Source organism: Crocodylus siamensis, chromosome 6, assembly GCF_052110815.1.
Source record: "Crocodylus siamensis isolate JL-2025a chromosome 6, ASM5211081v1, whole genome shotgun sequence".
NCBI classification, from domain to species: Eukaryota; Metazoa; Chordata; order Crocodylia; family Crocodylidae; genus Crocodylus; species Crocodylus siamensis.
Genome location: NC_143400.1, coordinates 64086846 through 64102078, shown reverse-complemented (window position 1 = coordinate 64102078; position 15233 = coordinate 64086846). Strand labels below are relative to the sequence as shown.

Here is a 15233-nt window from a genome sequence, read left to right as displayed (position 1 = left end):
TTGCAGAAACAAAGGATAGCTAGATTGGTGGAATGTCAAGACCACGAAAAAGGAGAGGGTCATTAACACCTGTGGAATGAAGAGTTTAGAAGGCATCAGGTAGATTATAATAAGCCATGAAGTCAATTGACTCCCTCAGAACTGTTTGACTTGAAATGCTACTGGTTGGCAGTTGTTTTTTTAACTGCCTGGAGCAGAAATCAAAAGGGTGCAACCCCCATGTGGGGGTACAAGTGCACCAGTGCATTCCTCCCCATCCTCCCTGTGGCCAGATCCTAACACAAAATAGAAATAAAAGCAGAACAGTCAGCTGGTGCCTGAAAGAGTCAAAATAACCAAAGAATGCAATTTGTGACATTTATATGCTCTCTTCATCTAAGCTTCCATGCTTTGCTTGTATAATGGAACTGTATGTGTTTCAGACGGTATGTGGTACTGACAGCAAAACAGCTTTGGCAAAATTGATGGACATCTTTAGGAGTTTTGAACAGAACTGAGCTTGCAGTCAATGTGTTTTTTTCTGAAAAGCTACAGGGAGTTTGTGGGAAACATTTCTGAAAACTTCACTAATAGCAATTTTTTTTCACCAAAAAATGTATCTTTATAAATTTCTATTTACTACATATCTATATAGGCTTATATGATTTACTTAAAAAGTAAATTACTGTGTCCTGTTATAGTAAAAACAGTTGTGTGTTTAATTATTTTTTTCTGCTTTCATTCAAACTATGGACAACATGTGCCATCACTAATATTGAGGATATCCAGATTTGGTGATGTACAAAATTTGCAAGACATAAAAATATATTCAGACCACCAACTTAGCATAGGTTTTTGGGAGTTCCAGTAAAACATAATGGCTAGGGACAGAAGTTACACAGAAACTAGTTTAAATGGTCAGAAACTGGTTTAAACCTGTAACCGAACATAAATTAGTAACAGAACATAAACCATCTTCAAAATGGCCAAAAACTACCTTAAGACGAACCTGGCTGAATATAATATCAGTGTCCCAGGACCTGAAGAAGCCGGGAAGACCTACCTGAAAGGTGGGACGAGAGGGACGCCGCGGCGGAGGGAGAACCTGCGCGGCTCGTTAGCTGCATCTATGTACAGCTGCGGCCGGCAGCTGACGATAACGCCAGACGCCGGCTGGTGGATTTAAAAATGGCGGCTGCTGCCTTGGAGGCGGCGGATGGTGAGGGGAATGAACGGCTGTCCGAGCCGTCCCCAGCACTAGCCCAGTGGGATGGACGGCGAAGAGCCAGTGTGCCAGGGAGGACGGTGGCACAGAGAGAAGGAACGACGACGGGATCACCAGTGGATAGACCCTGAGGGGCCAGATTGGGTGAGACACGGAACATTGAGACCGCCCAGGACGATTCAGCGCACCACGAAGTAAGTGCCGAGGCGGTGGGTGTGGGGATCGCTGAAGAGGGATGAAAGACCGAAGGATCACCTCGTGGGAGAGAGAGATCGGGGCAGGATTGCCACCGAGAACAGAGGATGTCGAGTGAAGGATAAGGGGGCAGCACTAAATATCCAGGAGGCGTTCCTCCTGGGCATGATGATAGGGTGCTGGTGCTGGGTCGGTGAGATAGTCGGCACAGAAGAACCCCTTGGAAGAAACACATAGATCAGGGTGTATAGGATGACGGTTCGGTGGTAGTATCTATTGCAGTAGAGTTAAGGCATCTATACAGGTGGGTATGAAGGGCCTGATGTCAGGGCCGGAGTGACCCAAGGGCTTTGGGTAAAACCCAAAGACATAGGCTGCTAGAGAAGTCTGCAGGATCATCGCAGAACAGGCACGGGGAAGTGGGGGCCAGAGGTGGCGTGAGGCCGGGGTGTAGGGGTGGCAGGAGCCCCGTGTGTAACCGATGAGGCAGACCTGGGCCACTGAGGGACCCATGAACTAGCCTCACCCCACTAGTATAACAGCAAGTCGTGGCAGGCGGGAGGCGGGGTCAGCGATGCGGGAAGACAAACGACCATGGTAACACCCACGCCCGGTGAATAGGGTGGTCACCGACATGAAAGCTAGACTCCTAGTAGTGATACTCAAAGGCCCATCGGGGACAATCAGAGTTAACTAATTTGAGTCAAACTGGTTTATGGAAATTCTGTCCCAGGCTCCTTCCTGGTTTAAGTTCAATCAGAGTCCTCCAGCATCCTTTTCAGTCCTGTACTTGACTGGGATGGGCTGAGCCATCTGCTTCAGAGAGCAGGGCTGGCCCCACCCTGTCCCTAGCCAGAGCTCTAGTTGGCTGAGAAGTGGGTGTAGCCGAGAGACCGCAGCATCTGCCTGGCTTCCCCCTGCCCCACCCTCCCCTTATTCTCTGCTCAAGCAGAGATCCCCCCTCTCCTGCAGCAGGGACCCCAGTGGCACAGACCTCAGCAGGCATTTGGCCATACCACTCCCATGCCAGCTAATGCTGAGAGGTGTGTGTGTGTGTGTGTCTCCAATTTCACTGGAACAAAGGTAGACAAGACAGTATCTGTTTAGAGCTTTTTAAAAACTAATCAGCAGGTCAACTGGTAATGTCCCTCCATTCCTTCCTTGGAAAAAGCTGCTTAAGAAGGGTTTGAACTAATGAGAGGGGCTGATAAGCTGCCTGCTGGCTTGCTTGCTTCAAAGGCTGCAATCTGTCAGTGTTCAGGAGGGGACAGAAAAAGGTGTGAGAAATTACTTGGTTTGCACTGCATGGGACTATGAGTACTATCAGTTTGCTGCACAGTATGAAGAAGCAGGGAGAGGGAGATTGGAAAACTCAGTATCATCAACAGATGCATGCACTCCACACAAGCTGTTCTCCCTGACCCCACCCCACTTTTGCCTCAGTGGTAGCTAGGGGCTGGGGGCCAAGGTCTGGCAACTTGAGCAGTGAGCCGGGAAAAGCCTGGTGAAGGCTGCTTCTCCCTTCCACTCCAGGCACACCGCCCGGCTGGGGGCTGTGAAGGCCAGGGTTGGGATTTAAACCCTTCCCTAAGCATAGTGTTCTGCAGGGCCTGGCCATGGCTCCCCTCAGCTCTGCATTGTGGCAGGGAAGGGAGGGCTTGCTCTAGCACCCCCTGGCTTCCAGCCTGAGCCATTGCCGACACATGCTTGCATTTCCTGAATCTAAAGTGAATGTCTATCCACTTGCAAATCAGTTCAAGCTCTGCAGGTTAGACCTAACCTTCAGAGATTGAATCAATTCAGGCTTGGGCTTGTTGAATGACTGTCCCTAGCCAACATATTTAAATTTTGGTGTTATGCAACCTGTATGTGTGCACAAAATCAGATCTGTGAAAATCAAAATGTTATTTTATGTTGACTATAGACTTTTACATTGCTTGATGTTTATTAATACATTTTTTCTGTTTTAAGATCTAGCTGCCTCTTCATACAATTAAGTTACAAGTAAAAATAGGAAATAAAATACTGAGCCTATCTCTAAGCAAATATTATAGTTTGTACCAAATTATTGATGTATGCAACAGCCAAGATTCTTTGGGTGAATCTGATATCTCTTATTAGACCAACTTATAGTTGGAACAATTTTTCTTAGCAAGCTTTTGGGTTTAAAAACCCTTCATCAGGCTGAGGAAACATCTGCAGTTGGTGTGTGCTCTTCCTGGGCTCAGTATTTTATTTCCTATTTTTTCATATTTATTTCCCAGATGCAGGAAGCCTAATTCATAAAAAAGGCTAAGCAATCTATTATGAGGTACTAACAGCTTATTTCATCTTTTACCAGTCTTAGCTTTCCATTGATTTTTCATTAAAATATAAAATATTATTAATATTATATAATATTAAAATTTTTGCTTTAACTAGCAAAAATTCTCAGTGCTACCTAAAATTATTAATTATACTTACTGAATCAAGTCTTTTAAAATTATATAGTTCTTGGTCTTTTTTAGCAATTAATATTTGCAGTATATAAGAAACATCTTTGTAAGCATAAATCTTTCAGAATTAGATCTTGTAATTCTGGAGAATTGACTAACAGACTTTCTCTAGGGAGAGTGCTAGGTTTTATGAGTTGTTGGAACTGGAATATGGAACCTCAGCCTGTCCTTCATATGCATAGGTACAATTCCCATTATGTTCTCTTCAGTAGAACTGCTCATTATTTATTTAATAGAATGTCTTAGGATATTAATTAATAAATAACACAGAAGAAAAATTACTGCAAATAATGTTGCATGTTAGTTTGGTACAAGTTTACTGGAGAAGTGGGGGTTGATCTCAGTCTCTCTACTTTGGGGAAATTAACGTAGAGTTTTGCCTGTGGAAATGGTCCAGGATTAACACTGTAAAGGATAATGTTTCACTGTGTTTTTCTGTTTTTGGTTAGCTAACTCAGAACCACCTAAGACAACTTAACAAAATATACAACTAGAAAATAAAAGTTTTGAAGCTTCATACTAATGCATGTATTGTGTTTGATTTTAGGCAACCTTTTTCTGTGACTGTGAAGATCAATACCTGGGTGCTTTCTGCGAAGAATTTAATGCATGTCAAAGTGGGCCTTGCCAGAACAATGGTACTTGCACTGATATAACACAAAAACATGATGGGAAAAATTTCACCTGCACTTGTCCTACTGGTATGTTTTACGTTACATTTTGAACATTGCTTTTTTTTGTTGTAACATCCTATGCAAATCTTTTTGCAAAGCAGTGTTTTGTATGTCTTTACATGTATGGAAAGAAAGAGAAAATGTGTATGGGATCACGAGTCCCAGTCTTTCAGAAATCACTAGATGCAGATCTGATAGTTGTTGGGGTATATGAGCATGCAAACAAATTACCAGGAGGCAGAGGATAGCAATTTACACTGCATCAGCTGCTTAGCAATATCTGAACACATACTTTTACACTTTGTAAATTAAAGCTGGCCCATGATTACCACCTACTTAGCACTGTGCATGGGATAGTATGCATGTGAGAAGTTACTGTGGAATGGTTGAAACATTGTAAATCCCTGCTTTTGTCTGCCTCTTGGTAACATAAACATGTATCCATGCCCAAAATAATCCCAATGAAAGCCTAGATGCCTCTGAGCAAACAGCCCAAAACTTAGCATAGCTCCAGTCAGTGGGAACAGTCATCATTGTAAAAATTGTACTTACATCAGGAGTTTACAAAATCAGGAACCATATTTTGCTGCTTGAGGTCTTTTAGATAGAATTGCCATTGTTCACTTTTGGGCATGTCTACATGTTCATTAATGCACAGTGGTTACTGCACATTTAATTTAGTATTTGTATAATCAAATTCTAAATAAATGCACAGTAACCAGACTTTGAGCAGTAGCACTGCCAAATGCCTTTTTAGTGACGTTACGGTGCAGTAGCCTATTAGCAGTGTTTGTGCTGTGATGCACTACTGTGGAGTATTATTAGGCTACTGTGCAGTTAATATCTCGTGTAGACACACCCGTATGAGTAACAAATGTTTCACTATGGTGCCTTCATTGTAAATTGTAACCCATTTTTCCTTCACACAGGTCAAATAAAAGATGTTTCTTTACAAAGCATGAAGCTGTTGGATTGTTCATAAAATTAATTTTAAAATTGATTTTGAAAAAATTGTATAAATGCAAAAGCTTAATTGAGTAATGTGCTGGTTTAGTTAACGATGAAATGTATGTGTTAAATTCTTTGAAATTGCATTATAAGCATTTGTTTTTAAGATTTGATCAAATTCATATCGGCATCTTAATTAGAATGAAAATTAAGCTAAATTCAATGGTCATACTTGAGTGCCAGAGGGTAACTTGATATAATTACTGTTATGTGCTGATGGAAAATTCTTCTTACAGAATTGTATGATAGAAAATTTTCTGCTGTCAGTATCTTGCATTTCAAAAGCTCTGAGTGCACTTAGGTAGGCCACTTTAATGTGGAAATCTTTGGGTATTGATATATTATTTTTAGAACTGCTAATATTGACTAGAATGAAAATAGATTCATTCAAATTAGGTTCCCAAAACTATGCATAAAAAGGTAAAGATTTGAAGAGCATAGAAACTGTACAAAGAAAATTGAAAAGAATAATAAATAATTCAGTATCTCTCAAAGTAGCCTTAAAGCCAGCCATGTTGACTGTTGAAAGATTGCCTCAATGTAAAAGATCAGTCAGTGGTATAATAAAGATTGAACAACACCTATTTTACCCTCTGAATTCCAGCCAGAGTAGAGATGACCTGGGTTTCCCTATATTCCATAGGTCTCCAATTCTTATATTCATTCCTTTGGTCTTCTGAGTTCTAGTTTGAATTCTAAGCCAATTCAAGCTTAGAGAAATCTTCTAGTAACTCTAACTTATGACTGGGTACAAGACCAAAACAGAAGCGACTCAGAACTGAGAGTATGCGGATATATCTTCAGGTTTCTTTCTTGGATTCCTACACCTTCTTCCCTGAGGTGCTCTGTGTAGTCTTTAGCCAAAGTAGAGGTTCAGCACCAATCATTTTATAAATCTTTCTATTTATGCTGCTATTCATGCCTCTAGGCTTTCCATCCTTCTCCTTTCACTCACTTTAACTATTTTGTATGTGCAGACAAAACCTGGTTTGTTTTTAGGTTTTTATGTAGAAGACCTGGATTTATATTTTAAGTGCATTAGAAATAAAATATTACCTCACTGTGCACAAACATTCTCATCCATTATATTCCATAAATATGCAAATGGACCCAACTGTTTCTTGAACAAGATATGTAAACATAGTTAAGTAATGCTTTCAATTCTGTTAACTGTGAAGTACATTTCAGCAGAAAAAGATTGAACTGAAATGGAACTTGAAACTGAGTGACTTGAACAATCCTTGCTGGTAAGGTCATAGTAGATGTAGCCTTTTAAGAATTAATTTGATAGAAAAAAATGACATTATTGACATAAGATTGTCTCGAATTTGGAGGCAATGCTTTGTATATATTGTGCAGAGAAAATATTTTGAAATTCCTGTGTAGTGAGTAATATAGCTAAATTCAGATTTACCGATTAAGGTTACATTCTAGAGGAAATCAGAAGTAATGTTAAACAAAATAAATGTAAGAAAAATAAACAGAACCAAGTACTGCTCCAGGCTTGTTACTGACATTTCCCATTATCTTAGTGATGTGATAACCTTGAGACCAGTTCTTCTCTGGGAGACACTCATGTGAATAATGGTTTGTATGATTAACCCTTGGAAATGTTCAGAGCATCTTAAATTTTCCAAAACTTGCCTGAAATTGGGTTTGGAACTGTAGTCCTTAACTAATTGAAATTCCTGTTGAACCGTAAGCCTTTAATCTTAATATAGACCTCCTTAACTGTGATTGTATTGAAAAGACAACCTTAGAAGAGAGTCTGTGTAAGTGATTTCTGTTGATTCCTGGTTTTAGCTGAGCAGTAAATGCTTCAGTAGAATAACAATTACTTGTGATATTCCTTATCCCAGCCAAAACTAGGAGTTCTAGAATCTGATTTTTCTATTATGTTAGCTAAATATCACAGAATTTTTCTCCCTTCTCCCTTGCCCTCCCCCCCCTCCCCCCGCCCCCCCCCCCAAAAAGGACTGGTTTTGATTTTAGGTTGATTCTTATCAACTTTCTATGCATTGTTATTTTGTATATAAAAATGTGAAGTGAGTAATCTGTTAAAAGGTGGAGAACAGGATAGATTTTTTAAATGATGATAGCTGAAACTTTTGGACAGCTTATTTGTAGATTTAAAACAAAATTATGAGTGTTTGAGGAAGGGACATGATAGCCTTTAATGTATGATTGTATTTGAGAAAGAAGTATGTTCTTTTTTTATCATTATTTATACTGAAAAGGTATTTTGTTCCCCAGGACATTGGCCTAACATTTCATAAAGAGAATAATATCAGTCTCTCTTCATTTAATGGACCTCTTTCCCCCATATAATCCCTACCACTTTTTATATACTAGTTGTATTTGACTTTTTTGTGAATACTACAGTTATCATTAGGATTAAAATGTCTTCCGTGCCAATATTACCACTGTGACATTGTGGAATATTATATATTATTTGATTATATATTTTGTTATTTGGATTTTTATAAAATAAACCTGCCTCTCTCAACCTTTCCGTTTTCAGTTCAGTTCTACAATGACAATATTCTTCTGGTTGTCACTGGAAAATGGGTCAGCTTCTACTGAAAAAATTACATCGTGTCACAATTATAAATGGTTGTTTCTGCAAAAAAACCCCAAACCTTTTACCTTGCTGAATCATGGCAGGACGCAAGGCATGCTCTAGGTGTAGTGGAAACATTTGGTTCCTATATATGCAGACATCACTACTGTAGAAAAGCAATTTGGGGCCATTTCCTTTAATATCTTTGAGAACATGTCTTTAATTTTCTTTGTTCACTGAAGACTTAATATTGCAATGTACTTGGTTACTTCACCTCAGTGTAATAACTGTATTCAGGTTTGACTTTTTGGGGGCGAGAGGGGTTGTGTAAATAATTTCTTGTTTTTGTTCTCTGCAACCAAATGTTCTAGTAGTTATTGGGATGACTTAGTTATTACTAGTTTGAGCTGCTTTGCTTGATATTCTATTACAGTACCTGTTGGTACATCAAGAGAGGAGCTATAGAAACTGGAAGTTGTCACGTTATTTCTTTTTGAGATTCACTTAGCTGAATATGCCAGGTCATTAAAGAAAATAGAAAATAAAAACATGGTCTGAAAACTCTTCTACTTGAAAGCTTTCAGGACCAGCAATATCTGGATAGTATTATATCACCCCAGCACTGCTACAAGGAAAAAGCCCAATATTTGTAACAGCACAAAGTGAGCAGGCCCAAGTACGTTGATAATGTTTCTGACAAACTGCTTGTAGCAGAGCACTGAAGTGCTCGCTACTAGCAACAGTAATAAGGACAGCTGCCAATTAATAGGGCAGCACAGGTGAGGGTTGCCAGGGCAACGAATGTTGGTCAGCTGGCTAGAAGTGGGCTGGGCTGGGCCTTTATAAACAGCCCAGGCCAGAACCTAGCTAGCAGTTTGTCTGTGGCCATTGCAGGAGCAGGACTTATGGTGGAAGTTTAGCTGCTGCAATGATGCAAGGGGAGGGAGAGAACCCCTGAGAAAAGTATTGGTGAGAGCCAGCATTGCGTGCGGTTTATGTTATAAGCTGGTGGGCTTTTTGCTTATGTTGCAGCCGCTTGGCTCATGTTTTACACCGGAGGACTGGGTGAGGCTGTAGGGGTGTGAGGAGGCCTCATGGGCGCTCCCCAATAGTCTGAGGGTTCCTGGTGCCCAGCAGGGCACAGCTAGTGGTGCCGGGTGGGCACAGCCGTTTGCGCCAGTGGCGCACGTATTGAAGGGTCAGTGGATCCCACCCTGTGGGGCGAGACAAGAGGGAAGCCCTATTGGGGCAAAAGACCGAGATGATGGTCCTGGGGGCCAGGCACGGCTGCAGCCACCTGAGCCCCAACTGGGGTAGGACCTGGAGAGAGTCCTGGAGGGCTCCACAGTGCTGGGGACTCTAGTGCCACAGCGGGCACGGCGAGCGAGCACTAGAGAGGCGCTCGGCATATAGGGGTTGAGACCCCAGCCCGTGAGGGTGGTATTTTGCCCAGCGGGGCAAGCGAACCAGGAAAGGGTCAAGGGGCCAGGCACGGCTGCGGCCACCTGAGCCCCAAGCGCGGGAAATGCGCGAGCGAGATCCCAGAGGGGGGGCACAAGCGCGAGAGGCGTGGCACAGGCCCCAGAGAGGGCAAGGCTGAGAGAAGCTTTGTTTGGGGGTGTGTTGGCCCAGCCCTGGAGCTAAAAGGGGGCAGCGAAAAGCCCTGGAGCCCCAGTGGGGTATCCCGACCCCAGCCCAGCGGGGCAGTATCGGGAGTAAAGCCCGAGTAAGGTGTAAGACCCCAAAGGAGGGTCAGGGGGCCAGGCACGGCTACGGCCACCTGAGCCCCAACCACGGGAAGCACGGCATAGGCCCCAGAGGGGGCAACAGGCGCGGGAAGCGTGGCATAGGGCCTAGACGGGGGCACTGGTGGTGAAACGAGCTCGGGGGCGCCAGGTAGGGCACTGAAGTGTAAGGGCTTGATAATGCCCGGGAATAACTGCAGGCTTGGGGCGTGCTAAAGGGGAGGTTGGAGGCACGCATCGCCCATAAGGCAGGGGTGCACTGGGGCACCCCAATCGGAATGGGGCATAGTGCGGAGTAGTGTCCAAGGTGAGACAAGGCAGCCTTCCTTACTGAACTTTAGAACAAAGACATGGCGGGCGAGTTGAGGGTGCTGAATCACCTAACTGGACATGGCAGGGGGTGCTAACGGGATGGCGGCTGCCCCTGCACCCACTACCTGTTTTGTTGTGTGACACTCCATGATTGTGTATTTTTAAACTAATTTTATATTCTTATACTTATAGTTTCATAGTTTCATAGTAGCTAGAGTCGGAAGGGACCTAGGTAGATCATCTAGTCCGACCCCCTGCCTTAGCAGGAAAGAGCACCGGGGTCAGATGACCCCGGCAAGGTGCTCATCTAACTTCCTTTTAAAAATCCCCAGGCTAGGAGCCTGCACCACTTCCCCTGGAAGCTGGTTCCAGGCCCTAGCCACCCTGACTGTGAAGTAGCGCCTCCTAATATCTAATCTAAACTTACCCTCCGCCAGTTTGTGACCGTTATTCCTGGTCACTCCTGGCAGCGCACGGGGGAACAGGGACTCCCCCAATACCTGCTGATCCCCCCTGACCAGTTTGTAGCAGGCCACAAGGTCCCCCCTTAGCCTTCTCTTGTGGAGGCTAAACAGGTTCAGGTCCCGTAGCCTATCCTCATAAGGCCTGCCCTGCTGACCCCTGATCATACGAGTGGCCCTCCTCTGAACTCTTTCCATATTGTCCACGTCCCTCTTGAAGTGTGGCGCCCAGAACTGGACGCAGTACTCCAGCTGCGGCCTGACCAGTGCCGCATAGAGGGGGAGGATCACCTCCCTGGACCTGCTCGAGATGCATCTGTGGATGCATGATAGGGTACGATTGGCCTTCTTGACTGCCTCCCCACACTGCCGGCCCATGTTCATCGTGGAGTCAATGACGACTCCAAGATCCTTTTCCGTCTCCGTGCTGGCAAGAGGAGAGTTCCCCAACCTGTAAGTGTGGTGCCGGTTCTTCCTCCCCATGTGCAACACCTTGCACTTATCAGTGTTAAACCCCATCCTATTCTCATCCGCCCACCGTTGCAACCTGTCAAGGTCAGCTTGTAGCCTATTGCACCCTTCTAGTGCACCCACATCCCCCCACATCTTAGTGTCATCAGCAAACTTGAACAGGGTGCTTTCTACCCCCTCATCCAAGTCACTGATGAAGATGTTGAACAGTGCAGGCCCGAGGACCGAGCCCTGCGGAACCCCACTGCCCACATCCTTCCAGGTCGAGAAGAACCCATCCACTACCACCCTCTGGGTGCGGCCCTCCAACCAGTTGGCGACCCATTTGACCGTGTGGGCATCGACACCACAGTCTCCCAGCTTTTTGATGAGGACAGGGTGAGAGACAGTGTCGAAAGCCTTCCGGAAGTCCAAAAAGACTACATCCACAGCAACCCCTACGTCTAATGATTTGGTGACCTGATCGTAAAAGGCCACCAGGTTGGTCTGACAAGACCTGCCACTGATAAACCCATGTTGGTTGCCCCTGAGCATGCATTCCCCCGCAAGGCCCTCCTGGATGTGTGCCAGGATAATTTTTTCAAAGAGCTTACCCGGGATTGAGGTCAGACTAACTGGCCTGTAATTTCCCGGGTCCTCTTTTTTTCCCTTTTTGAAGATAGGGACCACATTGGCCCTCTTCCAGTCCTCCGGCACCTCGCCAGAGCACCACGAGTGCTCATAGAGCCGTGCCAGGGGTCCCGCAATGACCTCAGCCAGTTCCTGTAGAACCCTAGGGTGAAGATCGTCCGGACCAGCGGACTTGAACACGTCCAGCTTCTCCAGAAGTACCCTAACTAACTCCTCGCTAACCCTTGGCCCAGGCGTGTCTCTCTCGGGGCCCGAGGGGGGCCCAGCAGGGAGGTGGCTGAACTGGTCCCTACTTAGGAAGACAGAGGCAAAGAAATCGTTAAATATGTTAGCTTTGTCATCTGGCGTGATGACTAAGTTGCCCATCGTGTCCTGCAGGGGCCCCACATTACCCGGGACCCTCTTTTTACCCCCTATGTATTTGAAGAAGGACTTCTTATTGTCCTTAATCCGGGAAGCTAGTCCTATCTCCAACTCTGCCTTGGCCCTCCTGACTGCCCCCCTACATCCTCGGGCGACTATAACATAGTCCTTCTTGGCGATGACCCCATCTCTCCATTGGGTATATGCCTCCCTTTTAGCAAGGAGACATTCCCGGATGCTCTTAGTGAGCCATGGGGGTTTATGTGCCCTCCTGCTCCTTTTGACCCTTGTTGGGATTACCTCCCTTTGGGCATGGAGGATCGTCTCCTTAAGGAGCAACCACTCACCTTCGACATCTGATTCCCTTCCCCTCTGGGTCCTCAGCGCTTCCCCAACTATCCTCCTTAGCTTGTTGAAGTCAGCCCTCCTAAAGTCTAGGGCTGTTGCCTTGCTGCAGCCCTTTGCCACCTTACGCTGGATGGTGAATTCCAGCAAGCGATGATCACTGTCTCCCAGGTGGCCCATCACCCGCAGCCCCCTCACCAGGTCATCACCCGTGGCCAGCACTAGGTCCAACAAGGCGTCTCCCCTGGTGGGACTGTGCACCTCCTGGGTTAGATGGAGGTCCTGCAGTCTGGCTAAGAACCGACGTGAGCGATCAGACTTGGCTGACTGCTCCTCCCAGCAGATGTCTGGGAAGTTCAGGTCCCCCATGATGACCACATCCTTAGCCCTCACTGCCTCTGTAAGCTGACCTAAGAATTCCAGGTCGAGCTCTTCTCCCTGGTTGGGAGGTCTATAGTAGACTCCCACCGTTAAGTCTCTCTCCCCTGGACTGCCTTTTACTCTAACCCAGAGCACCTCAGAGTGCCCCCCCTCTACCCCCATGCTAATTAACGAGGAAGTATATTCCTCCTTGATGTAGAGTGCTACTCCTCCACCTTTCCTTCCTATCCTGTCCTTCCTGTATAGCCTATAGCCCTTGACACTCACCGCCCAGTCATGCGATGAGTCCCACCACGTTTCTGTGATCCCTACTATGTCAGGGCTGGTGACAGCTAGGAGGAGGGCGAGTTCCTCCTGCTTCTTCCCCATACTTCGAGCATTCGTGTAGAGGCATTTGAGGCCTTCAGCGGTTGTGCCCACTGACCCCCTAGTATCAGCAATGCCCCGTCCCCCAACGCTTACCTGTTTCTCCGTTTTGACCATTGGTCTGGGCTCGCTGGCTGTTGCTGGGCCTGGTATCTCATCGTCTCCTCCGCCCTCATCTTCCCCCTCCCCCGACGAGCCTAGTTTAAAGCCCGCCGAAGGAGGTTCACCAACCTGGAAGAGAACACACGCTTACCTTTAGGGGAAAGGTGGAGCCCATCCCATCCCAGCATGTCTCTCATCACGATGTGCCGGTCATGGCTGAGGAAGCCAAAGCCCGCCTCGAAGCACCATTCCTGTAGCCTCCAGTTGGTCTCCGCAATGCACATCTCGTGACGTCTGCCGCGTCCGCTCACTGGCAGGATGGAAGAGAAGACCGCCTGTGCGCCCATCTCCCTCAGCACGCCTCCCAGAGCATGGTAGTCCTCCATCAGGCGATCAGGGGCTCTCCTGGCCGCATCGTTAGTACCCACATGGACAAGGACCATGGGGTAATAATCGGAGGGCTGGATGATGGACTGGAGCATCCCCTTCACATCCTGAATCTTCGCTCCGGGCAGGCAGTATACCTCACGTGCTGAGGGATCCTGGCGACAGATGGGGCCCTCCGTACCTCTCAGGATGGAGTCACCAATCACGATGACGCGACGCTTCCTCCTCTTAGGCCTCTTGACTCCCACCGCCCGCACAGGACATTGTGTGCACAAAGTCTCCTCCCTGGAATCTTCCACTGCTCCCTCCTCCTCCAGGGCTGCCAGGACCTCATATCTGTTCTCCAGATGGACAGGAGGAACTGGTGCCGCAACATGGTTAATAGCTCTGGCGCGGGAGACTGTCTGCCACTCAGCGGTGGAGGGCTCATCCCGGTCTGCCCTCTCCTCTGTTGTATCACCCTGCAGAGAAAGAAAATACCTATCAATTTCCTCCTCTGCCTCACGGATTCCCCTCAGCCTGCTAACCTCCTCCAGGAGCTCCTGCACCCGCTCCTCCAGGGTCCTAAGGCGGATACCTACAGGACAGGTGCAGGAGTCCCCAGTCCCTGCCCCCCCAGACCTTGCCAGGCAGTTCCCGCAGGCCAGGGGGTTGGAGGACGGCAGCCCCCCCGAGGGCTCTGTCTGGGTGGAGGCCTCGGACAAGCCCCGGGAAGTACTTGATACTTAGCATTTTTTCATCTGAACTTTTCCAATAATTTAATCTGTTTAGGCAGACTTTTTTTACAGAATGAAAAGCTGGCACACACAACAGAATAAGTTATGTGCTCAATGCTAAACACCTGTTTGTTGGTAAAAGAAAAGTACAGTTCGGATCTCCTGATCCCCCAGTCCAGTGCCCTAGACAGTAGACTGTACTTCCTCTCTGTTGTCTCTGGTAAAATACTCTGAAGGTCATGTAATGCTCTTGATTAGCATTCCAAATGCCATTCGATATGATTGAGAGCAATCTGCTTTGACCAAAGATAGTGTATGGTGCCATATGTTGCTTATTGCAGATGGTGTTTAAATGTTCCACAGAGATTGTATTTGGTAAAAACAAGATATGTAACATAGTAATGTGTTGTTGCACACAAATCCCCAGATAACTACTAGAAATAAATGAATGAAATGAATTTTGAATTTAGAACAAGAAATGTGTGGTATTCATTACAGGATTACGTTTGCAGCTTTTTTAACAGCAATGAAATGGATTGTTCTTTGTAGGTTTGTTCATTGTTCTGATCCTAACATGTTGACTTCAGGCATCTGCAGAATAGCTAGCTTATGGATAGCAAACAGCATTGTACTGTTTCCAGTCTGTGGTGTGAGAGCCTTGAGAAGCTTGTTTGGTAGTTTGCAACTGTACTGATCAGTTCCCTACAGGTCTCACTTAAGACAAACAATCCTTTCTGAGGTTCAGGAGCAGGAACAAATGACAGTCATTCAGCATATGCACAGAAAATTTAGGAAGACTAGTCTTGTTTAAAGCTTCC

At 45.9% G+C, this 15233-nt stretch overlaps 2 protein-coding genes across 3 annotated transcripts in view; one reads left to right on the top strand and one right to left on the bottom strand.

Moving 5' to 3' along the window:
• DNER (delta/notch like EGF repeat containing) overlaps positions 1-15233 on the top strand; it is a 352845-nt gene that overhangs the window by 225865 nt on the left and 111747 nt on the right. For both annotated transcript variants that reach the window (XM_090054479.1, XM_090054478.1), the window contains exon 6: positions 4442-4595. In XM_090054479.1, the coding sequence (XP_089910605.1) occupies positions 4442-4595 (154 nt within the window). The remainder of the gene's footprint in view (positions 1-4441; positions 4596-15233) is intronic.
• The window catches only part of LOC149862913 (uncharacterized), an 84266-nt gene continuing 82351 nt past the window's right edge, over positions 13319-15233 (bottom strand). The window contains exon 2 of the mRNA XM_090054480.1: positions 13319-14160. Coding sequence (XP_089910606.1) covers positions 13408-13794 — 387 coding nt within the window. The 5' untranslated portion in view covers positions 13795-14160 and the 3' untranslated portion in view covers positions 13319-13407. The remainder of the gene's footprint in view (positions 14161-15233) is intronic.